At 47.3% G+C, this 20,668-nt stretch overlaps 1 protein-coding gene across 1 annotated transcript in view; it reads right to left on the reverse strand.

The window, feature by feature from the left end:
* Cgnl1 (cingulin like 1) overlaps positions 1–12,419 on the reverse strand; it is a 109,827-nt gene extending 97,408 nt beyond the window's left edge. The window contains exons 1-5 of the mRNA XM_059268211.1: positions 10,818–12,419; positions 9,329–9,423; positions 7,491–7,596; positions 1,420–1,521; positions 286–434 (exon numbers count right to left, since the gene is read on the reverse strand). Of these exons, the coding sequence (XP_059124194.1) occupies positions 286–434; positions 1,420–1,521; positions 7,491–7,596; positions 9,329–9,423; positions 10,818–12,410 (2,045 nt within the window). The 5' untranslated portion in view covers positions 12,411–12,419. The remainder of the gene's footprint in view (positions 1–285; positions 435–1,419; positions 1,522–7,490; positions 7,597–9,328; positions 9,424–10,817) is intronic.
* Between the last annotated feature and the right edge of the window lie 8,249 nt (positions 12,420–20,668).

Here is a 20,668-nt window from a genome sequence, read left to right on the forward strand (position 1 = left end):
TCATTAGATATCTTCCCTCAGGGCCCCCTGCTTCTCACTTACCTGCCAGAATATCCCCTGTTGGGGCTAAAGCTATATAAGGCACACTTAAGGTATGCAAAGAGTTTTTAATAATTATTAACCTCCCTGCTTATAACTCTAACTGCATGATTTTGTAAGCGGGACAGAAAGGTGAGCGGCCTTGATAAACACTTGGAGGGCTAGGAGGTGTGACAAGGACAGGAGGTTCTGGTAACATATGACTCCAGAAGTCAGGGAGGGCAGGGGCTCCGGGCGGGCGCTCACTCTTCCAAGTTCTTCCGCAGCTCGTCTTCGGTTTCGCCCAGCCGTCGCTGCAGGGCGGCCGTCTCCTCCACCTGGCTCTGGTGCCGGCCTCGTAGCTCTTCTAAGTCCTTTCTCATCCTCTCTCTCTCCTCCTTAATGTTCTGATGGTTCTAACAGGAAGAAGCGTGATTTTATTTATTTTTTTTTTTAAGATTTATTTATTTATTTATTATGTATACAGTGTTCTGCCTGCACACATCCCTGCAGGCCAGAAGAGGGCACCAGATCTCATTTCAGATGGTTGTGAGCCACCATGTGGTTGCTGGGAATTGAACTCAGGACCTTTGGAAGAGCAGCCAGTGCTCTCAACCTCTGAGCCATCTCTCCAGCCCCGAAGTGTGATTTTAAAACACTCTGCTGTCTATCAATACTGAAACACCACCCCTACCCTCTATATATCCATCTGTCTGTCCGTCTATAAGAGGGTCTCACATAGCCCAGGCTAACAGCAAACTGGCTGTGGTAGCCAAGGAGGACAATGAACTCCTGATCTTTTGCCTTCACCTCCCAAGTGCTGGCAAAGCAGGGGTGCACTACCATGCCTGGGTTATGAGGTTGGGGCTGGAACCCAGGGTTTTATGTATACTGAGCAAGCCCTTTACCAAATGAGCGACATCCCCAGCTCTGAAGCCCACTTGTGAACACTAATGCACTGTTCCTTCATTATTAAACAACTTAATCAAATCATGTAATTAAGGTTCAGAAGTTCCAGAAAGAATATGAACTATGCAGATTTAGTGAATTGGACACTTCTAAAAGAAAAACACAAACACAGCTAGACCTCATTTTGCTGTTTCTATTACTTCAGTTTAAATGCTTTATGCAGCTGCAGTACACCTTGGTTCCCATTGGTCTGCCCGTCTCTAACAGGAGTTCTTTTGCTCAAAGCAAACAGTTTCTGTGTGCTCTGGTTGCTTTAAGAAATTCTTTGGCTAGCAGCCACCAAATCCAAAGGAATGTGCTCAGGGCTGAGAGGAATGTTTCTTTTAGGAGGGAAAATTTTTTTGACTTTCACCTCACCTGGACATCCCAATGTGTTCTAAAACTCCTTAATCCGCCGAGACGGAAATGGGAAAATATAAGAAAGCCAGATACCTTCGTCTCCAGCTGCAGCTGCCTCTGGAGTTCTGACACTTCTAAGATCAGTTTGTTCTTCTGCTCCAATAGGTCTTTGACTTCGGAGGAAAAATTTGAAGCCTGCGATTAATTACAAAGGTATCCTCAGTTAAATGCTTGAGATGCTTGGATTCTCCTCCCCCACAGTAAGATTGGGGATGTCACAGATGCAACACAGACCGACCATCTTAAGACTCCACCAAGCAGAACCCTCCCCCAGAGATAACGGGGATGCTCCTCACGATGCATTTTACATCTCCCGCCACAGTCCAGGGACTGTTTCACCAGACTTCCAACATGACTGACACTTGAGGGAGGTGGTAGACTTCTGGGACAGCTTGCAAACATGTCATGAAATATGAAGGTACTAAATTTAGAACACCTGCCTGTGTGTGCATGTGGGAGCCCAAGGACAACCTCAGGTGTTGTTCCTGAGGAACCTTAAACACAAACAGAAAAACCACCACCTCTCACTGGCCTGGGAATGACTCAATAGGGTAAGCCGCTGGCCAGCGAGTTAGAATCTAGAAATATGGTCAAATGGACGTTTTAGAACGGCAGCATGATACTTGAAATTGAAGAACTCGTTATGTGGCTCTTAAAACACTGGTCCCTGGGGGCTGGGGAGATGGTTCAGGAGTTAATGCTTGCCTGGGTCCAAGAGGACCAAGCGTAGATCCCCAGAACCCACACAGGTACCCGGTCAGTGTGGTGGCTCACCTGTAATCCCAGCCTGGGAAAGTGACTAGGTGCCTGGAGCAAGCTAACTAGTAAAATGAGCCGTAGCAAGTAAGTTCTGGGTTTGATGAGAGACCCTGCTCCAGAGGGATCCAGGAAGACTCTCTACATCAATTTCAGGCCTCCACACACATGCGCTCGTGTGCACAGGCACACCACAAACACACATATGAGAGGAAAAAGAATCATTCTCAAAGAATGATGGAGGGGTTGTTTTCAGGACATTAAAAAAAAAATAAACCTTTAACCTTTAAAAAAAAAAAAGACAGAGCCAGCAAACAAAATTAATGAATTTGAAACATTAAGAGAAAAGCTCACACCTTTAATCCCAGTGCTCAGGAGGCAGAGGCAGGTGGATCCCAGTGAGTTCAAGGCCAGCCTGATCTAAAAAGCGAGGTCCTAAACTGTCAGAGCTACACAGTGAGACCCTGTCTTAAAGAGAGAGGGGGCGGGGCGGGCAGTGGTGGTGCACACCTCTAATCCCAGCACTCAATAGGCAGAGGCAGGCGGATCTCTGTGAGTTCCAGGCCAGCCTGGTCTACAGAGTAAGTTCCAGGACAGCCAGAGCTGTTACAGAGAGTGGGGGGGGAAGGGGGGAGAGAGAGAGGGAGAGAGAAGAATATCCAGAGTATACGATACGCCAAATGAAACCCCCCCCCACACACACACACACAGATACACAGAGAGGCACACGAACACTCACATAGACACACATGCAGACACACACAGAACAAGGGAGACCATAAAAAAAAGTAAAATACATGTAACTGGAATGTAAGGAGAACAGAATGTGAAAGAAATATTCAAAACAAATGACCAAGGTGTTTCAGATCTGCTGAGCGCCAGAAAACGACAAAGTCAAGAATTCAGGTTAAACCCAAGAAAAGCACGTTCAGGCCCATTACACTCAAACTTCCAAAAACCGGAAGATGGAATGTTCAGAGCAGCTACAGAGAACCGATGTGCGGCTTTCAGCAGAACAATACTAAGAACGCTGCCTGCCTTCCAGGGGAGCCACGGGGGCCAGAAGACAAACGTGTCTGTCTCTAAAGTGATCAGATCAAACAATGCTCCCTGAACTAAAGAGCCTCAGACATGGGAGTGGACAAAGGATGATCTGAGCAAACTGGGAGAGAGCTCACTGCCAGCTGAACAGACGGCAGGACAGAACAGAACAGTGCCCTGGGACGGAAGAACACAGCCCAAGACGGGAAACACAGAAGCACGGGAGGAAAGGCTGCAACCGGAATAAACCAAAACAAGGAGAAACAGAGGGCACGAACGAATGAACGGGGAGAAGGGCCACGCTTCTGAAGGGGACCAGACCCATGAAGACCTGCACAAAGTGATATGCACAGCCAGTGTCAGCCCCAGACAACAGTCCTTGCTGTTCTCTCCCCTCTCCTTTTTCTTAAAGAGTTATTATTTTTTTTAATTATGTGTATGTGTATGTATGATACACACGTGCGCAAGTGTGTGCAGGTGCTTACGGAGGCCACAGGTGTCTGATCCCCTGGAGCTGGAGTCACAGTGGGAACCACACGACATGGGTGCTAAGAACAAAGCTCGGGTCCTCTCCCTGAGCCCACCCTTCACCCTTGAGCCCTCTCTCCAGCTCTGTCCACCTCACCCCCACCTCTGGGAGTTCAGCATCTGTATGGAAAGGTGAGAGACTTAGAGCAGCCAACTTGAAGAAAAGAAGAAAGGGATAAAGTGGAAGGCAGACATTACCAGATGTCAGAGCCTACTGTGAAGATCCAGGACACATCTGCACGGAGCTGATGCAGAGGAAGAGATGCAGAATCCATGCAACAGAACAGAGGGTCCTAGCATGGGTGTAACACTGGGGCCTCATGTACACCACTGGTAGGAGTGTTAATTGTCCCACCACTTTCTGGAACCATTCACAGAATGCACAGCAAAACCTCTGCCTAATGTACGACCTGGAGTTCGCTCCTGCCTCTATGCCAGAGAAATGAGTGTGTGTCCACTGAAAAAGGGCGCAAAAAATAATGTCCAATGTCCTCTGTAGCTTTATTGTTAAGAGTCCCAAGCTGGAAATAGTCACCAGAAATACACAAGTGTGTACACACACACACACACACACACACACACACACACACATTCACTCACACACACACAAATCAATATGTAATAAAAAATAGTTACTGATAAGTATAATATTAATGAACTTTGCTGATACACTATTGAAGAAATAAAGCGGGACAGACAGCTAATCAGGTGACTATTTATATGAAATTTAAGTAAAACTCACCCAGGTGATGGGTGTCACAATAGGATTACCTTAAGAAAGAAGGGACATGGCTGACAGGGAAAGAACATTCAGGAAAGTTCTGGGTGAAGGGCACACCCTGTCCGAGTAGGATTTGCACAGATGCAAATCTGTGTTAAAAACACAGCGAACTACACAGTTAGGATCCGCACTATTTACTTTAAGTTCAACTCCAATAAACCAGCATAAAAGTCTTTGTTGAAGAAACACCTGCTGCGTGACATTCTCCAGAAACCTGTGTGTCTGAGCAGTCAGCCCTTCCATTTCCAAACCTCCCTTGCCCTGGGGGATAATACTCCCTATGGCCAGGCAGACTTTCATCCCCCATGCTCAGCATAGGCCTGTCAGCAAGGGCAAATAAACACATTAGGGCCAAACTGGCTCTCCTTCCAGTCGTTGCGTTCCCACCAAGGAGAGGGGCCAGATAAAATAGTCCGTTAGGAGGTCTGGGGTCTCATCTGAGTGTGAATATCAAGGGCTCCTGTTTCCTCTCTACCATGGAAATGATAACAGGATGAAGCTCTCAAGAGGAATTGGCTAAAATCCTGCAGTTAAGTGGCAGGCGAAGCGATAAAAGCAGAAATCTAAGCTAGAAGAGGCAGAGTCAAGGCTCACAAGTCACTGATCCGGGTGAGGGTTGTGTATCATAAACCTGCAAGAGGCGCTTCTCATGGGCTGTGGGGACCGGCAGGAGAGCCCCGCGGCAAAAGTGCAGGAGTGCCAAGTTTTCCCCACGGAATGAAGGCAGTCCATCTTAGAACCTAAATCCAACCCAGTGGGAGAAATCACATACAAAAGAGGAAAAGGGGAAGGAAGGGGAGAGAGCTGGGGAAGAAGGCAGGGAGGAGAGACGAAAGGAAAACAAAACTCTATCCCTTTGCACTTTCCAAGATGGTCTCAGTCCATAACGAAAACACTCTAACGTTCTCCCCTAGGGAATCACATAACACACACACACACACACACACACACACACACACACACACACACACACACACACCAAAAGATAAAAGTCTAAAATTTTGCCAGCAAAGGATCAGATTCAGAACATAAGAAGGAGAAGGGGGACACTGTGCATGGTGCCAGAGATCTCATCCTGCCTTTCTCAAGCCAGCCGGGCTTCTTAACTGGCCTCTCTCTAATCTTACCTCTCTCTAAAGGCAGCAAAAGGAACGAACTGTTGCAATACAATAACAGCATTTGTGTCTGTCGAGACCACTTGCCAGGCACACAGGAAGCCCGGGTTCCATCCCTGAACCATATAAACGGGTGTGGCAGTACACACCCGTAAACCCAGCACTCGTGAGCTGGAGGCAAGAGAATCACAAGTTCAAGGCCAGCTTTTAGCTACATGAGATCCTGTCTCAAAAGAAAATAAAAATGCCTTTCATAGTAGCCTAGAATGGAAACGTCCTATCTAGCTCTCTCCACATCCTGGTTTCGTGTAGCAACTACATAAAATTACTTCAAGAAACACAAACATGGCAGACTCACAGTTCTTAATAGTGTCTGTGCCATTCTTCCAACCTAGAATATCCTGCCTCCCTGCCTCCTCACAAAGACCGCTCTGACCTTAGACATCCTATTTGCAGAAGGGACACATGGACTTCCTCAGTTCTGGCTGATTGCTCCAAGTCCATAATCCATAATGACAATCTTAATATCAAGTCCAAAGGCTGTCTTCTCCCCAGAACATGCAAGTAAATAAAAAGCAAAAATAGTAGTTGTGATTTAAATTTAAAAAATACTAAATTAATGTTAAGAAATATGAGAGATTTGATCCCAGCGCACTCTGGAGGCACAGACAGATGTATCTGTAAGTTTTAGGCCAGCCTGGTCTACATAGTGAGACCCTGTCTCAAAACAAGAACTATCAGAGAGGAGGATTGGTTGTGAAAACAACTAAAATTTATTATATACGCATATGAAATTGCCAACAAATTTTTTTAATGGAAAGGAGTATTAGGTACAGCTCCTGAAAGCTGTGTACAAGCAAATTATAGTTTTAAGTTCCCAAATCAGAATTACAGTCCTGTATACATACCGCACACACAACACACACACACACACACATACACACACTCCACCACCCTCACACTCACAGCATAGTCACAGGCATGCTGAGTATTTGCACACATGTGCAAACTTGCACACACACTCACATACACACAATCCACCACCACCCTCACTCACACTGACTGCATAGTTGCGGGCATGCTGAGTGCTTGCACACTTGTGCAAACTTGCACACACACATACACACGTGCACCCTCCACCACACCGTCACACTCACAGCATAGTCACAGTCATAGCCACAAGTGCTCTTCTAGCCAATCATTCAGCTGATGAATAAAAACATTCTCTGTTTCAGCTGGTCAACTCCAAGATGGTTGGCTCTAGAAGTATTTCAGATTTGGGGTCATTACTTTGGGGTTGGAATATCTGCACGAATATAATGAGATATGCTATAAACACGAGTAGAAATGCAAAATTCAGCCGGGCGGTGGTGGCACACGTCTTTAATCCCAGCACTCAGGAGGCAGAGGCAGGCGGATCTTTGTGTAGACCAGCCTGGTCTACAGAGCGAGATCCAGGACAGGCGCAAAGCTACACAGAGAAACCCTGTCTCGAAAAACCAAAAAAAAAAAAAAGAAAAGAAAAGAAATGCAAAATTCATTTAAATCACATAAATTTCTAATACACAGAGCTCAGACGTGATTTGATCTGATGGTTTTAACAACTTTCTGCATGAAAAGGAGTTTGTGTTCATGTTCCTGTATGTGGTCAGGTGTTGAATTTTCCACACATGCCGTGTCAACACTCAAGAAGTTTGGGGTTTTTAAGGTGTTTTGGATTAGGTTGTTTAACCTGTGTTTAAAGCCAGGCTGGTCATCTGAGGCACTGCTTTCTCCTTGAGGGGGACATCCCACTTGCTGCTGCCAGCAGCAGCTGAAGAAACCGGTCCCTCTCCACATTTCACGTTAAACACGCTCTCCAGAACACAAACACCACAGCTTACTTGATTACTTCCTTGCGCACTCCCTGCTGCGCGAGACTTTAAAGTCTGGATTTTCTCAAAGACCAGGTTGACTTTCCTTTTGGTGGCATCCTCGTTGTCTGTGCTTCTGCAAAACAGCAGCGGAGAAGGCATTACAGGACGAAGCCATCGGCCGCAAGATCTTCTGCACGCCCTTACGCTCACAGCGAGAGCCCTTGAAGACAGACTGAAAGCGGACTGAGTGAGTCCAGGCTGCAGACAAAACCCGTGTTTGATGGGCAGGATGGAAGGACATTGCCACTCCATCTCGGACAGCGGTGTTCATTCCTGAGTATCTGAGCATGACAGACGCAATCTGGATCACGCACAGTGAAAATGCGGTAAGCTGTCGCTCAACTCAATGCTCACATTTGTCCCAGAGGGAATTAAACACACGCACTCATGCTTTTCAATCTCAAGCTACTGAAACGTTCAAGGACTTTTAACTGATTTAGCCCCTGTTTAAGAAAAAGAAGCCCCAATATCAAGACGGTCCAACAGCAGCCCTTTGTCTCGACTGCCACGGTTAATCAGCTCCTTTTACCACACCCCTGGCAATTAAGGGATTTAAAATAAAATTCCTTAAACAGGCACCTACTATTAACTTTGGTCTCACCTGTCTCTCAACAAATCAAGTGAGAAAGACAGGAAAGAGAGGGGGAGGAGGGGAGGGGTGGGAGAGAGAGAAGGCTCAGAGGAGGGGGAGAGGAAGGAAAGAGAATTTAAAAACCATAGTCTTCTACCTTAATTTCACAGGGGGAAGCCTGTAAAAACTCTGCGGCCATTTTTAAGGCCCTGTGTTGTGTTCTGAACCCACGTGGCCAGCTCTGTGAGGCTGACAAGTCAATCACAAATCACAGAACACAAACACCAGCGTTGACTTCCATTCACATCATACTTGGAAGCCTTTCTTCTAACCATTCCATAAGAGGAAAGCGGTAGAAGCTTCAGATTCCTGCTCCAGAATCTCAGCATGGCGGCATGGAGGAGAAGAACCCAAGTGGCTGGAACTGAATTTCCAAGATAAGCAGGGCAAACATTGCTCTCAGATGCCTCCTGAGTGCTTGACAATCATGGAAGCCTGGGTTCCGGCCAGGCCTCCCTCTGGGAGAAAGGAAGAGCTTTCATTTGTGATTTCCAGTAAGGATTGATGGAGACCTCAAGTGGGGCTGACCAATAGACCTCCCATCCCTGAACTTGTTTTGATGCAGTAAAGGTCCTTTTTTAAAACATTGATTTAAAGCAGGGGAGAGTAAACGCTGAGTGAGGACCCTAAATACACAAAAGCTGGGCATGGTGGCACACATCTGTAGCCCCGGGGGTTGGAGGCAGAGACAGGCAGATCCCAAGGGCTTGCTGGCTAGCCAGGCTAGTTGAAACTGGGAGTTCCAAGTTCAGTGAGGGATCTTGTCTCAAAAAAAAAAAAAAAAAAGAAAAGAAAAGAAAAGAAAAGAAAAGAAAAGAAAAGAAAAGAAAAAAAGAAAGAAAGAAAATCAAGTGGAGGACGGTAGAGAAGGATACCTGACTTTGACCTCTGACCCCCACATGAGCATGAACGTCAAGTGCACCTGTACACACTTATGCACACATATGCATTTCTCACGGACACACACATACACAAATATAAACTCTATATGTTTTTAATTGACTTACAAAGAACATCCTTCCCTACCCGCTATACCTAGTAGGAAACTGCCTCCATAGAGACGAACCTGGTTCAGGTAGAACAGGAAAGAAAAGTTCAATACAAAGCCTCAAATACAAGTCTAGAGCCCCACCAGACACGGCAATGACTCTGTTCTCCAAGGAAAACCACGCACCCTTCTTTGAGGTAATTGTAAAGGATCTGCTTGGCCGTCTCTTCGTTGGTTTGTTGTGTGAGCTCCTGCTGGCCCTTTAACAGATCTGGTGTGGCCTGGAAGATAATGAAGTTTGTTATTAGACCAAGACGGTGACACCCCAGGAAGATGGCAGTGACCCTGAAGCAGAAGCGGCCAGCACACTCCTTTCCAAAATCAATCCATCTGGCCAGCCTCCTCATCCCAACATCCGTGAGCTGTGGACCCTTGGGCGAGCGACTTCTCATTCCCCTGGGTTTTCTCAATGGTAAATGAAGGTTAATAGCAAAGCTGCACACAGCTGGTGCAATGTTATCATTCCATAACCCCTGGAACGATACCAGCCTTATCATTGTTTTTATTACTGTTATTATTTTTTTAACTGTTACTATCAAAACACTCAATGTGCCACTTAGACTCTATAACTTTGCAATTAACCTAAATTAAGATTAACCTGATTTCTCAGACCAGAAACCAACCTAGCCACCTAATTTCAAGAATAAAAGTAGCCGGGTGGTGGTGGTGCACGCGTTTAATCCCAGCAATCGGGAGGCAGAGCCAGACAGATCTCTGTGAGTTTGAGGTCTACAGAGTGAGTTCCAGGGCAGGCACCAAAACTACACAGAGAAACCCTGTCTCAAAAAACCAAAGATAAAATAAAATAAAATAAAAATAAAAGTATACAGATGCAAACCTAACCTCAGAACCTGTGTGTTAAAACTCATTCTGTATACATCCAGACTTCATACACGTGAAGAGAAATGAAGTCTCTCTGTGTACTATTTGACAGAGAAGTTCATAAAAAGTGAACCTGGCAGCACTCAGAATAATCTAGAAAACTATACAGTTGACAGTAGGACATAATCTGATAAATAATAATAATAATAATAATAATAATAATAATAATAATAATAAGACAGCTGGGCCATGGTGGTGCATGCCTTTAATCCCAGCACTCAGGAGGCAGAGGCAGGAGGTCTACACAGAGAAACCCTGTCTCAAAAACCCAAATAAATAAAAAAAAAAAATTAGATAAACAAAATAAAACAAAATGTGCAAGAGCTGGAGAGACGGCTCAGTTTGGGAAGGTGTTTGTTCTAAAGCACGAGGATCCGAGTTCGATCCCAGCACCCGTGAAAAGGCCATGCATTGTACCTGCCTGTCATCCCAGCCCTGGGGAGGTGTGGCTCCATCAGTGAGCTCCAGGTTCAGTGAAAGATCCCACCTCAAAAAGAAAGGTGGAGAGAGACACCAGACGACAACCCGTGGCCTCCACACACACATATGCACCTGCACACCTATGTATGTGCACGTGTATGCACATGTGCGCGTGCGCTTATACATACACACACACACACACACACACACACACACAATCATCAAATGTGCCATTACTGATTCAAGACTTAGGGCACTCATTCCGAAGGCACATTGCCTAGGCCACTTTGAAAAGGCAAAACACAAGGGTTACCTGTGTATTAGAGTCCGAAGGAAATGTCTTCACTGAAATTTTCTTGGCCCCAGAATCAGGTGTGGCGGCCACGGCCCGGTTCTGTAACATCAGCGTGGCGGTGGCTATTTTGATTTCTTCCTCTTTTTTATTCGGTGCTGGAAGGGAGGAGGCACAAGCCACCACACTTTCCTGACCTCCTTTGTTCAGAGCTTTCCCGTCTTTGTTCTGGAGGGGAGGCTTGGGGTGGGCACCCTGAGTGGTACCCTGCAGCTTTGCAAGGGTAGAGCTGGGACTGTGTTTCCCACGGTGCTCCGGGGCCTGCGACCTCTGCGGGAAGACCTGGGACGGCCGGAGGAGGTGTTCGCTGGACTTGCCCAGGTTCCTGCTGAACTCCGTGAGGTACTCTGTATTTCCCTGGAGACCGAACGGAAAGGCACTATCTACGCTTCGAGATCTTTTCCTGTCATCTGGATTGATCCTGTTTCTCTTCCCAGACCGTCCTCTTCTCTGAAGCCCAGGCTTTTGGTCAAATTTTTCGATTAACTGGTCCACCCCGGGAATGGAGCAGGTGTCGATATCCCGCCCAGTTCCTGGCAAGAAGGGGATATACCTTCTGTTTTCGTGGCGGTTGACATTGTCAGCATGGATGGCACATTCCTGATCATCAAGTAAAAATCTGTACAAGGAAGTGGCTGAGGTGGGAGTCGTGGATGACGAAGATGACCTCCGTGACCGAGCCCCATCCAGAATGGGTCCTGCGGAATCTTGTCGCCGGAAGGGTAGTACATCTGGCCTACTTTTCTTGGTTTCAGGGTAGGCCTGTGGGCTGGGGGCGGTTGGGGATTTCCGTCGAGGGGAAAGGGCCTCCTCTCCCGCCCCCTCCTTGGCGCACCTCTGAACATTCACGCACACTGAGGTCTGCTTTTGGGGGTCCTCTATGACCACGGAGCTGCAGAGACGGATCGCCGTCGTGTTGGTCTTGGCTAGATCTTCCAAAGTAGGGCTGTTGGGCTGGGAACTGCAAGGTTTGGGAAAGTAATTCCGGGGCTTCTTGTGGTTGGTCCCTTCTTCCGGTGCATTTCTCAGCCAGGGACTCTCCGCGGGGTGATGCTTTTCCGAGTTCATCTCATTCTTTTCAGGGTCATAGGGTTGCAGAAGCTCGGGGTGCTTCTGAAAGTTGAGCACGTGGGGTAGTTTCGGGGGCCCATCTTTGCGTTCTACAACTCCATTCCTGCCCTCATGGAGCGAGGACTGTTTCTGGTTTCTAATCGGGCTGGTCTGCAGGTATGGGTTTTCTGGAAGCTGCAGTTCCTCTGGACGGTTCTCCTTCAACCCCGTCCCGTTGCTTGGATGTAAGGACAAATTATTTATCATTGAAGATGGAAACGCTGGCCCATCTTCTGGGAAAGGCATACCTGCTAGACACCTTTCAGTGTTGTTCAGGACTATATAGGGGTGGCCATCAATTCCCTGGACCCTAATACTGACACCATAGGAGCCTGCCTTTGAGGGCTGGGAATTCCTTGGCTTTGGGGTGTCGTCACTGGCGAGTCTCAGGTGGACTCCATATTCCTGTTGCACGTGTTGGTATTCACCAAAATACAGCTCCATGGTTCACAGTCCCGGCTGGCAGGAGGAAAAAGAACATTGTATTAGACCACATCTGTTTAGATAGACTAGGATGACTATGGGGAGAAATATCAGGGTTCAAAGCCAGCTGGACACTCTAAACAGCACAGAGACTTTGGAACCCATGGCTGAGCACTGTCCTGACCTTGAGCCCCAGTGATGGCAGGCTGGCCAACCCTGGCTGCCGTCCTGGTCTGAGGGCAGACTCTGGTGTAATGACCTGGCCTCTGGCATAGCTCCGCTCTGGTTTCCAGCTAGTCTGCTCACTTTTTTCCCCTTAGTAGGTTTCCTCACACTTGGTGCTATTTATTTTTAACCAAGAGAGTGTCCTGGTTGCCAGCAATTAAGAACAAGGTACTTTTCCATGAAAATGGGTACGAGCTAAGCAACTCTGAGGCCCATCTTTAGTCTTCTCTTCCTCTGACAGTTTTCCTCCCCAAATACCATCAGCCTTTTTAATGCACATCCGACTTTAAAATCTTTTACATTTATTTATTTTGTGTATGGATATATGTGCATACACGTATATAGATGCATATTTGCCACAGTAAGCACGTGACCGAAGACACAGGAGTCCATTCTCGGCTTCTATTTATACCCTAAAATTCGAACTCGGGTCATCAGGCTTGACAGCAAGCACTTTTACCTACTGAGGCATCTAGCTGTCCACCTCTGGTTTTTTTGTTTTTTTTTTTCCTTGAGGCCAGGTCTTATGTATCCCAGACAGGCTCCAAACTTGCTATGTATCCCAGAATGTCCTCACCTCCTGAGCACTCAGATTATAAGGTGTATCACCATGCCTAGTTTACACAGCACTGGCAAACAAACCCAGGGCTTCATGCATGCTAAGCAAAGCTACCAACTGGGCTACATCCCAGTTTCCCTAGCTTTGAGACCTTTAATACAATCTAAATGTAACGTTTAAGACATGTTTTACCCTAAAGAATTATTTGCGAAAATAACAATGAGAATAAATGATGGAATTTTTAAAAATCTTTTTTCATACCAAAAAGTTCACCAGGTATATTCATCTGAAAAGTGCTCCTAAGGGTTAGGAGTGAGGGTTCAGGGATTGGGGGGGGATAAGACTCAAAATCTTTATTTTGTGGTGGGTCCTGATACCACACCAAGAATCACAGCCTTCTCCTAAGCAGGGTGTGGTCACCCATGCCAGATGCCTGCAGAACTGGCCCAAAGCAGGACAAGTGCCATGCCTACTGCAGAGTGCCCCAAGCAGAAACCACCCTGAGAAACTGCAACAGCCACGGAGACCCCCAAGAGACCTGTGACTGCCCCTCACAGATAACAACCATCTGGTTTCCGTCCCTCTCCGGGGTCTTCCTGAGTCTTCCTTTCTATTCTGCAATCAACTCTGGTATTGAATTTCCCAACAAAGTTGTTTGTTACAACCAGAGTTTCAAGTACGTGTGCACAGAGTTTTGCAAAGGAACTTCATTCCCTCTATCCAATTGTGTCTGTGCTTCCTTCTATATCCAATTTATGCTATGAAAATATACACGAATATTTTAGTTGTTTCTTTAAAAAAAAATTAGTTCTTGGGACTGGAGAGATATCTGAGTGATGAAGAACACGCACCACTCTTTCAGAGAACCTGAGTTCCGCTCCCAACCACCTGTAACTCTAGCTCAATCAGGCCCCATGCCCTCTTCTGGACTCTGAGGGCACTGCACTCACATGTGTACAAACATCCACACATATCTCTTCTTGAGAAAAGCCTACTCATTGGCCACCCCAACTACAAGGGCAGGCTGGAAAATGAAGTCCTCCAAACTGATCATTGTCACTCCACTGCCGGGCTGCATGCATGTCTACTGGTGTCATAAGACATGGCAGAAGATAATTGGAGGGCCCAGCTGCCATCAGTGCCCCTCAGTCCACACACTACTTGTTCCAAGTCCATTGGTTTTCCCTGATGCTGCTGGAGTCTGGGAGAGGTTCAGGGAGAAGCCAGTCCATCTTCGGGGTGTTGACAACACTCTGAGGGCTAACCACTCTGGTTCCCCAAGTCCTTAAGTGATTCCCTGGATCTTGACCCTTCTCCCCTGCCTCCTTCGGTAATCTTGGGCTACTCGTGCCCCTCCACTAACCAGGCACGCACACTCTTCACCTGTTGTGGGTCTCGACCTGTTGATTCCTTTACTATCATTTGAGGAGGACTGGGGAGACAAACCTTTGAACCTAACTAACTTGCATTGTGTGTGTGTGTGTGTGTGTGTGTGTGTGTGTGTGTGTGTCCCAATGGTTTGAATTAGGCTTGTTACAGGAAGGCCTACTGATGTCCTTAAACAGAGCAAGTGGGCTGGCAATGGGGAGGACAGGAAGACTGTATTCTAAAAACAGATAACCTTGCCTTGGATCCATGAAGCAATGCATGATGGAAAGTTACCAAACTCACCGGTCACATATGAAGCAATGCATGATGGACAGTTACCAAACTCACCAGTCACATCTTCACCCCTTTCTCAGCAGCATCATGGGATTCTTTCTGTTTTTCAAAGTCCATTACAGATCTTTTGTGGTCAGTGCTGGGGACCAAACCAGGGCCTTCCAGGTGCTAAGTGAGCACTGGACCCCTGAGTATACCTCAGCCACAGGAGCACTGGACCCCTGAGTATACCTCAGCCACAGGAGCACTGGACCCCTGAGTATACCTCAGCCACAGGAGCACTGGACCCCTGAGTATACCTCAGCCACAGGAGCACTGGACCCCTGAGTATACCTCAGCCCTGTGGCTTTTTTTTTTTTTTTTTTTTTTTACGGAGCCTCTGTACAAACAAATTTTTCCACTGGGGCTCTTTTTTGTGTTTTATCTACCCAAGGGAGTTTCTTTTCATTCACCAACAATCTCTCCTTATGGGACTCTTCAATGGAAACATTTCTTCTGATTTTATTAATGAGAAGCTCAACTAGGGTTTTGTTTTTTTGGTTTTTTTTGGTTGTTTTTTTTTTTTTTTTTTTTTTTTTTTTTGGTTTTTCGAGACAGGGTTTCTCTGTGTAGCTTTGCGCCTTTCCTGGGACTCACTTGGTAGCCCAGGCTGGCCTCGAACTCACAGAGATCCGCCTGGCTCTGCCTCCCAAGTGCTGGGATTAAAGGCGTGCGCCACCACCGCCCGGCCTTCAACTAGGGTTTTAATAGTCCTTTGCCACAGTTACTACAGTCAACATTAATTACATCTCAGTCTTTGAATATGGCCGCCATGGTTTCTTCCAATCCCAGCTCCAGGTTGGTAAAGCAGTCCATGTATCCGAATTTCATGAACCAGCCACAATTCACATTTCCTCGACAACAAACCTCAACCAGACATTTTCTCAGCTGAGTGCCTTAAGCAAATGTAGATTTCCTACCCAACCAAAGCATAAACACTGAATTAATGAGTGAATTAATCTAAGGACAGCTGTTCTCCACTTCCGGCCGCCAGGCCTGGTGTAAGGTCCTAACACACATCACAGACACATTTGCCCTGCCAGGCAGCCCCACCAAGGGCTTACATAATCTGGCAGTAAACGCTGATCAATTGCCAGGATGCAACATTGTAGCACTTTGGCAATAAAAGTGGTGTCTTGGAGTGGAAATAAGGCTTTCTGAAAAGGCTGCTAAGTGATGATAATCGCTTTAGTTAGTGAGATCAATGGGCATGTGTGTGGGAACAAAGACGCAGCTCTTAGCAGAGCTCAAAACCCATGCCAGATGGAGACGTGTCCTCTCTCTGGGCCATCACACATGACCAGGGAGCATGATTAGTCACGTAAGCCTGGTGCATGTGTCCCTGCTCCTCTCTAACTCCCAGCGGCCTTGCCAGGCACACAGAGGGCATCCTGGCTCTGAGGAAAGGCAGCCACACCATCACAAATCTTTTGCAGCTTCCTTTCCTAGGACAGTGATGCCCAAGCCTGCAGTGTGGTGCCTGGCATCGGGGTTCGGGGGACTCGTTTGATGTGTGTGGATAATTCCACTTTATCATACGACTTAGTTAACACAGCAACGAAGAGGGAGGTGGGAAGCTGGAGCGTCTCAGTGCGCCTTTGAGCAAGTCCAGTAAATAAGAAGTGAGCTGGAACCCAAAATAATCCCCTTGAGTGTGATGCTGTGGTTGTCCAGTCAGAGGGAGGCCACTGCCAGGCTAATAAGGAATAAGTTAAAACTTCAAATGACAACACGTTTACCCCTAGAGGGCATGCCTGAAAGGCCAGAGGGAAAGCCAGAATTTTGTTGTCTCCATCAGTAAAGTGCCTGTCACACAAGCGTAAGGACCTGAGTTCAACACTCAGGATTCCTTAAAAGATTAATTCAGAACATTAAAAAAAAAAAAAAAAAAAAAAAAACCCTGAGTATCATGATGGTGATGTTGGCCTGCGCTTGTAATCCCAGTGCCGGAGAGGCAGAGGCGAGCGGAGCCCTGGAGTTAGCTGGCCAGGCTTGGTGAATCCCAAGCCAGTGAGAGACCCCAGAGTCAAAAAAAAGGTGGGTGTCACCTGAGAAATCACACCCAAGGTTATCCCTGGCCTCCATGTATATGCACACAGTCACGCATACACATACATGCACACACACACACACACACACACACACACACACACACAGAACCACCATTAAAATTGAAGGGTAAGAGTGAGCCACTAGAAGCCTAAAATGAACAATACACAGAGCTCCTCTCCATGCCCCTGAAGCGGACAGAATGCCACAGCCTTCCCTAAACTAAGCACTGTGTCCCGTGGGCACTTCCTGCAAAGACAGGAAGCTGACAAGAGTTCCATGACCCCAAGGCAGCCTCCTGGAGCCCAGGAGAGCCTTTACAACTCCCTGGGGACACCATCTGGAAAAGGAAGGTGAGGTCTGAAAAGGAGCACTGAGCTCAAGGGGGCTTGAGTTTTGAATAACCTTGACAACAAAATTGTCTGGTTTTTAAAAACACTTTTTAGCTATTTTTCAATTTTGAGTCTATGTGTGTCTCTTGTGGGTTTGTACACTTGAGGGCAGGTGCTCTTAGAACCTGAAGGACATCAGATCCCTTGGAGTTGGAGTGACAGGAAGTTCGTTATGAGTGGCCTGATGTGAGTGCCAGGAACCAAACTTGAGTCCTCGGCAGGAGCCGCCCTGAATAACTGAGCCATCTCTCCAGCCCAAGTTATTTTGCTGTGGGGGATGAGGGTAGGAATTAGTACATCTTTAGTACTGAGTGCTACAGCTGTCTGTCAGACCCGCCTCGTTCCAGAGAAATGGCACAAAAGAAGAAAAGAGGCCGTGAGAAGGGTCCTTTTAACTGCCTGGAGACCACAGCGACTCAACCAGGGCTCTCAAGATCGGGTCACTTGGACTAACCCATACAACATATGCGTAGGCTCTGGTGACTTGAGGACTGCCCTCTGCCCTCAGGATGCCAACTTCCACCTTTCTGCATGGGTGGGCCTCTGGCTTCTCTATCTTGGTAGCAGACAGATCACCTCTCTGTTTACAGCATGTTTATGTTCTGAAACAGAATTTTAAAATCCTGTGACTGTGCTGGAGAGATGGCTCAGTGGTTAAGAGCACCTGTTGCTCTTGTGAAAGAACTGAGTTAGGTTCCCAGCACCCACGTGGCTGCTCACAGCCATCTGTAACTCCAGTTCCAGAGGACCCAGTGCCCTCTTCTGGCCTCCAGGGCACTGCATGCATGTGGTACATAGACATCCATGCAGGCAAACAGCCACATACATAAAATAAATCTTCCCCAAAAAAAAGGTCTGAGCTGAGAAGAGACTATCAAAGGTCATGTGCAGTCCCTGCACTTCCAATACACACCCACATTTAGTAATAAACACAGTGAGGCCTCATGTACTCAGGCTCTGGAAAAATACAGAATTCATGCTCAAAATAATACTTAAGGTATGTTCACGTCTTGATCCTTGTGATGATTTCTAAAAGCTTCAGAAATAGAGCCAAGAGGCAGAATGGCACGGCAGTGGGTTACGGAGTGACTCGGTAGGTAGAGTGCTCACTTAACATAAACAGAGCCGTGGGTTTGATCCCCAGCAGCACATAAACCCAGAGATGGTGACCCCCTGCCTGTCACCCTAGCATTGGCTGGCGGAGGCAAAAGGATCAAAAGCTGAAGCCCTTGGCTCCATAGCAAGTTTGGGGCCAGCCTGGGCTATGTGAGACCCTGTTTCACAAACAGCAACAAATAAACCAAAAAGCAGCAGGGAGCTGGAGAAACGGCTCAGCAGTTAAGAGCACTGGCTGCTCTTCCAGAGGACCTGGGTTCGAGTCTCAGGACCCACATGGTGGCTCACAACCATTTGTAATGCCGGTTCCAGGAGACCCCTTTGGCCTCTGGGCACTCTGGCAGAAGTATACACACACACATACACACTCTCCCCCCCCCCCCAAATCTTTTAAAGGGTAAATAAACATATTTTAAAACAACAGAAAGGCTCAACCAGAAGAGAGGAGGAAGCATGAGAGAGGCGGGACCTATTTCTCACTCAGGGATTAGAGGCGAATCCCAGGCGGATACATGTATCACCTCCCTGAGTGTTTTCTTATCTCTAAGGTCAGGCTAGCAAGGAAGACTCTATTATGAAAAATGAGAACGCTGAGTCACCTGTTGCATGCAAGGCTAGAACCTGGAAATGAGGAGCACCAACATTGTATTTATGGCCGCAAGAACACTGGTGCTGTTCATAATGCAGTTTTAAATACTTACGAGGCAAAAAGTTCCGCTCTTGACCAGACAACACTAACATTCCAAAATAATTTATTAATGGATTAAGAAAGCAGAGGGTAGGGAATCTCAAGTACACTGCTGTGTCCACAGATGAGATGCCATAAACATTGTCCATGGACTAAATGGAGCTCCACAGCGCCCTGGGCACGGCCAAGGTCTTAAGCAGAAACACCAGCTCCTACCATCTGTGCCTCAGTCTCCTGTGTGGAGCCCAATGCCATACAGCAGAAGGATAAAGAAGCACCCCAAATCTCCAGCCCAAATCTGGCTTCTGAAGCTTCCTCAACACCACACGCCTACAGCCAATGTGGACACAAAATAAAGCCTGCTGACCCACCCTGACAGACCTAAACCTATACTCAAGCCAAAACACCCGAGAAAAAGAAATCACTTCCTAAAATCACGTGGAGTCTTCTCAGATTTCTGTCTTGTACCGAGTAACATGAGGTCAGCCCAGCATGGAGAAGCTGTTCAAAGGCAGGACGTACCTACAGTGGCCCTGCCTGAGCACTGCCACTAACCATGGTGCCAGGGGTCACAAGGGAGGGGACATCCTGCAGATAACCAGCAGACATGCTGTCTACACTATGTGGCCTGACCTGGATTATGGCCTATACTATCCTTTCTTCCTCCCTCCCTCCCTTCTTTCCTCTTTCATCTGGTCTTATGGAGCCCAGGATGGTCTGGAACTCACTCCACAGCTAAAACTGACCTTGATTCTCCTGCCTCCGCCTCCTGGGTATTAGGGTAACCGTTGTGCATCATCACAAACAGTTTACTGGGTGCAGAGGGTGGAACCTGGGGCTTCCTGCATGCCAGGCAAGCACTCTATCAACTCAGCTCCATCCCCAGCTGTGAAAAGCGCTCTCTCTCCCCAGGGCTCACCTACTGATTCTTGTCAAGGCATCAGGACTCAGTTCTGAGGAGCTCAGCACCTGCCCATCAGCAGTGGCCCCTCTGACAGGCCAATTCTGTACCCCCAAACCACACTGTAAGCTTTTTTCAGACATGCTCATTGTCCCTACATGCCAGACAGGAGGCAGGGTCCCTCCTTTATATCACTTGGGCCAGACCCTTGTAGCACCAGCATGGGACAGTATTTTCATCACCTGAGAGATGTACAAGTTCCGTTAGGTTGGTCATTTCCTCCAGGGTCTCACACTCAAGTCAGGAGCAGCCTTGGGACTTAGACAGAGTTTCCAGCTTCATTGAACTCACCCTGGGGTCTTCCCATATTCCTGACTCCCACAGTGTGTGTGGTATAATTATCCTGACCTGGTCACTGGAGGGGCTATGGACCAGCACACATCCCTACATCCCACACTACATCTCTGCCCACAGCAGCATCTCATCTGGCAAAGCTCAGTGGGAATATCCCAGAGCCACACCTTGCTCCTTGCCACATTTCCTGCCCCAGATACAGTGTCTCATGGATGGTCCACTGAGTGAAAAAATGAATGGGTGAATGGAAGAATCATTTTCAGTGTGCACAGCTCTGAGTTCCTTTCCACGGAA

The sequence above is a fragment of the Peromyscus eremicus genome, chromosome 7 (genome assembly GCF_949786415.1).
Source record: "Peromyscus eremicus chromosome 7, PerEre_H2_v1, whole genome shotgun sequence".
Taxonomy (NCBI): domain Eukaryota; kingdom Metazoa; phylum Chordata; class Mammalia; order Rodentia; family Cricetidae; genus Peromyscus; species Peromyscus eremicus.